Raw genomic sequence first — 3063 nt, forward strand, 5'->3', positions numbered from 1 at the left:
ATGGCCTCGCGCGCCCGGCGGCGCCGCCCGCTGTCAGTGCTGCTGCAGGCGCTCGGCTTGCTGCTCGTCCCGCTGCAGGTAAGGACCCGCACCACCGTCGCCCGCCGCCCCCCCAAGGTCCAGTTCTCCTGGCACGAGCCGAGACTGGGAGTTCGGGTGAGGGGGTGAGCAGGCGCGGAGACCCCAGCTAGAGCGTGGAGGGAGGTAACGACAACTGGAGGGATCCTGGGACTTGGAAGGAAGAGGTTTATGGAACCCCGACTCAGACAGGGGATCTGCAGAGCGCGGAGCTCTGATGGTGCTTTGGTTCTCAGGGTGCAGCTGGTAGGTACCTCCTGCCTGTAGCTAACGTGACTCAAGAAGATCGTATCTACAGACCTTGTTAGTGACCCCTTCCTAAACACTACTCCCATGGGGGTCTCCTTACAATCCGTGTGAATTCCCGGGAGCGGGGAGTGCCTGTCTTGGCCTTCACACTTTCCTCTGTCTTAGTTTTCCCTCCATCTCTCCTGGGGGGAAGAAGAGGTGTAGGAGGGATATCCTGAAAGTCCAGGAAGGTAGAATTTGAAAGTTTCTTTGGCAAAGGTGATAAGCTTTCCTTTTCGTGTCTTCCTTTCTTCCCTCCTCCCCACAAACAGCTCGTGGATCGACAGGAATTGCTTGTGCTTAGAAACCTTTGACCATGTTAGGATGAAATATGTCTTTGCAATGGTTGAAAGTAGGGTAGTGGTGCGCCTTGAGCCATTATTGATGCCAGGAACAAGCCTAGCAACCCTTGCTTCCTCCTGACATGGGTCTGGGGCCCAGTGGCAATGGAAATGAGATCACAGGAGTACGCAGTGCTCAGAAGCTAGGGTCTTTCTGGAGCTCTGCAGACACCAGCAGCAGCCTAGAGGAGGAGGTAGCTCCCAGATCCCTGAGCCCCCTCGGGTCCATCCTGTACCCCGTGCCTCACTAAGGAGCCGCTAGTGTGTGATAGAGTTTGGGCTGCTGGCAACTTAGGGGCTCGATTGGGGTTCCTAAGAATGATTTCTTTTCCACATCATTCAGCCATTTAAAGCATGAAGCTAAATGTTCGTTTCTGTCCTGGAAGATCTAGCTGTTCAGGGCAATGAAGCTTATACATCCAACACTTGAAACGCCTAGTGTGCCTGGGAGTTCCTCTGAAGGAAGGGAGGTTTCTCGGCTCAGCAGTTTTAGATCTCATTTCTCCCGTTAAACATCACTCTTAGGCTTCTGTGAATGTCACTGCCCTGGGGGTCTGGGGTGAAGAGAGAGGAGAGAGATGGCTTAGCTGGAATCAGAACAGAAACTGCAAATGCGTTCAAGGTTGGAGCAGTACTTGATTCTAGTAAAGATACATTCTACTTTATTCCCATTCTCTCTGAGAATGGGTCTCTTAGAGTGGCCGAGGGAAAAGAAGCCACTACAACCTAGTGAAATTTACTACTTTAAGCTCTTCAAATGTTGCTTAATGAAGTGTTCAACAGGTCAGACATGGAGCTACCTTGTCTGATCTAAAAAACTGGGTCTCCGGTGAACAGCTAGCTGCCCAGGAAAAAAAAACCTGCCTGACCACACAGCAAAATGGAAAAAAGAAAAAAAAGTACACGCATTTGATTCCAGTAAGGAAATAGCAAAGCGTTTTGGAACTAGCCAGCACTTCTCGTATTTTGTATGTGTGAGTGTACGCATATACTGGATGTGTTCTTGACCATGCTGCGGATGGAACCCAGAGCCCTGGACATGAGAACTAGCATTCCACCACTGAGGTGTGTCCCCAGCTTCATATGCTCTTCTCATCTCCGGATGACAAGTCACATGATGCTTGGGTCACTTGCTGTACTGTTTTATTTAGTGAACAATAACACGAAAGTTGCTATATGCTCAGCATAGTCACAGATTTTAAATTGTCCTTATCAGCAGTTTGAATTGTGTGCAGAATTTGTGGGCACAATGGACTGAGGGTATGTGGTATAAGTAGATCTCTCAGATTATCCTGTCTCTAACATCTATTTCCCTTCAGCTTTTCTTTAAGTCATTTTAATTATATACAATTTTTATTTGTAACAAAATCATGCTTTAAATATGAAGGGTGGGCTAGAGATCAGACTTGCAGTGAACGGTTCTCAACTTGTGGGCCTCAACCCCTTTGGGGGTCAAATGACCCTTTTACAGTGTTGCCTATCAGATCTCCTGCAAATATCCTAAATATCAGATATTTACATTATGATTCATAACAGTAGCAAAATTATAGTTATGAAGTAGCAATGAAAATAATTTTGTGGTTCAGAGTCACCATGACATGAAGAACTATATTAAACTATATTAAAGGGTCAAGAAGATTGAGGACCACTGGGTCAAAGCATAAGCAACCTGGGGACCGCTCTGTCCTTCCAACTTGTGGGTCTGAGGACAGAGCTCAGATCAGCAAGCTTAGTGCCAGGTATTGCCTGATGAGCCATTTCACTGCCAAAGAGGACATTTTATTGCTTCCCAGTAAGTCTACTGGCAATATGTGCTAGTAAAATTCAAGTTACCATTTAAATGACAACAATGAAGATTCACAGTGAACGTTGATTGAATGCCTTTGAATCATACACAGACTTCTGCATCAACCATTTCTACTCAGGTGACCTAAGGTGCTCTTGGGTGCTTTGCTTGTGTCTCTCCTCCCCAGTGACAGTCCCTACTGTCTTGTATCTGTCTGCCTGTGTTTGCAATTGAATTTGTTTTCAGAGCTAATGAAAATATGCCTTTAAAAAGTCCTAAGTGCCTGTGTTGCTAGCTTGGCTATTTATTCAGTTCCACAGTTGTCATCGAGATAACTATGCATACGTTCATCAGGTTCCCTAAGGCTTCAGGGCTGATGCCATCAGTGGACATTTGCAGATTGTAAACCATGCTCTTAAGAAACAGGACAAATGCAGAATTGAATCTGCCCAGGTTATAGTTAAATGGCAAAGACAATGGGAGAAGCTGTGATGGTAGGGAGAAGCTGTGATGGTAGGGGAGAGTCTGTGATGGTAGGGGAGAGTCTGTGATGGTAGGGGAGAGTCTGTG

The 3063-nt window shown here is 46.8% G+C and overlaps 1 protein-coding gene across 1 annotated transcript in view; it reads left to right on the top strand.

Annotated features, from left to right (window-relative positions):
• Positions 1-3063, top strand: part of Tnfrsf11a (TNF receptor superfamily member 11a) — an 89558-nt gene that overhangs the window by 317 nt on the left and 86178 nt on the right. The window contains exon 2 of the mRNA XM_026779778.1: positions 2335-2446. Coding sequence (XP_026635579.1) covers positions 2335-2446 — 112 coding nt within the window. The remainder of the gene's footprint in view (positions 1-2334; positions 2447-3063) is intronic.

This window comes from Microtus ochrogaster, chromosome 6 (genome assembly GCF_000317375.1).
Source record: "Microtus ochrogaster isolate Prairie Vole_2 chromosome 6, MicOch1.0, whole genome shotgun sequence".
Lineage (NCBI taxonomy): Eukaryota > Metazoa > Chordata > Mammalia > Rodentia > Cricetidae > Microtus > Microtus ochrogaster.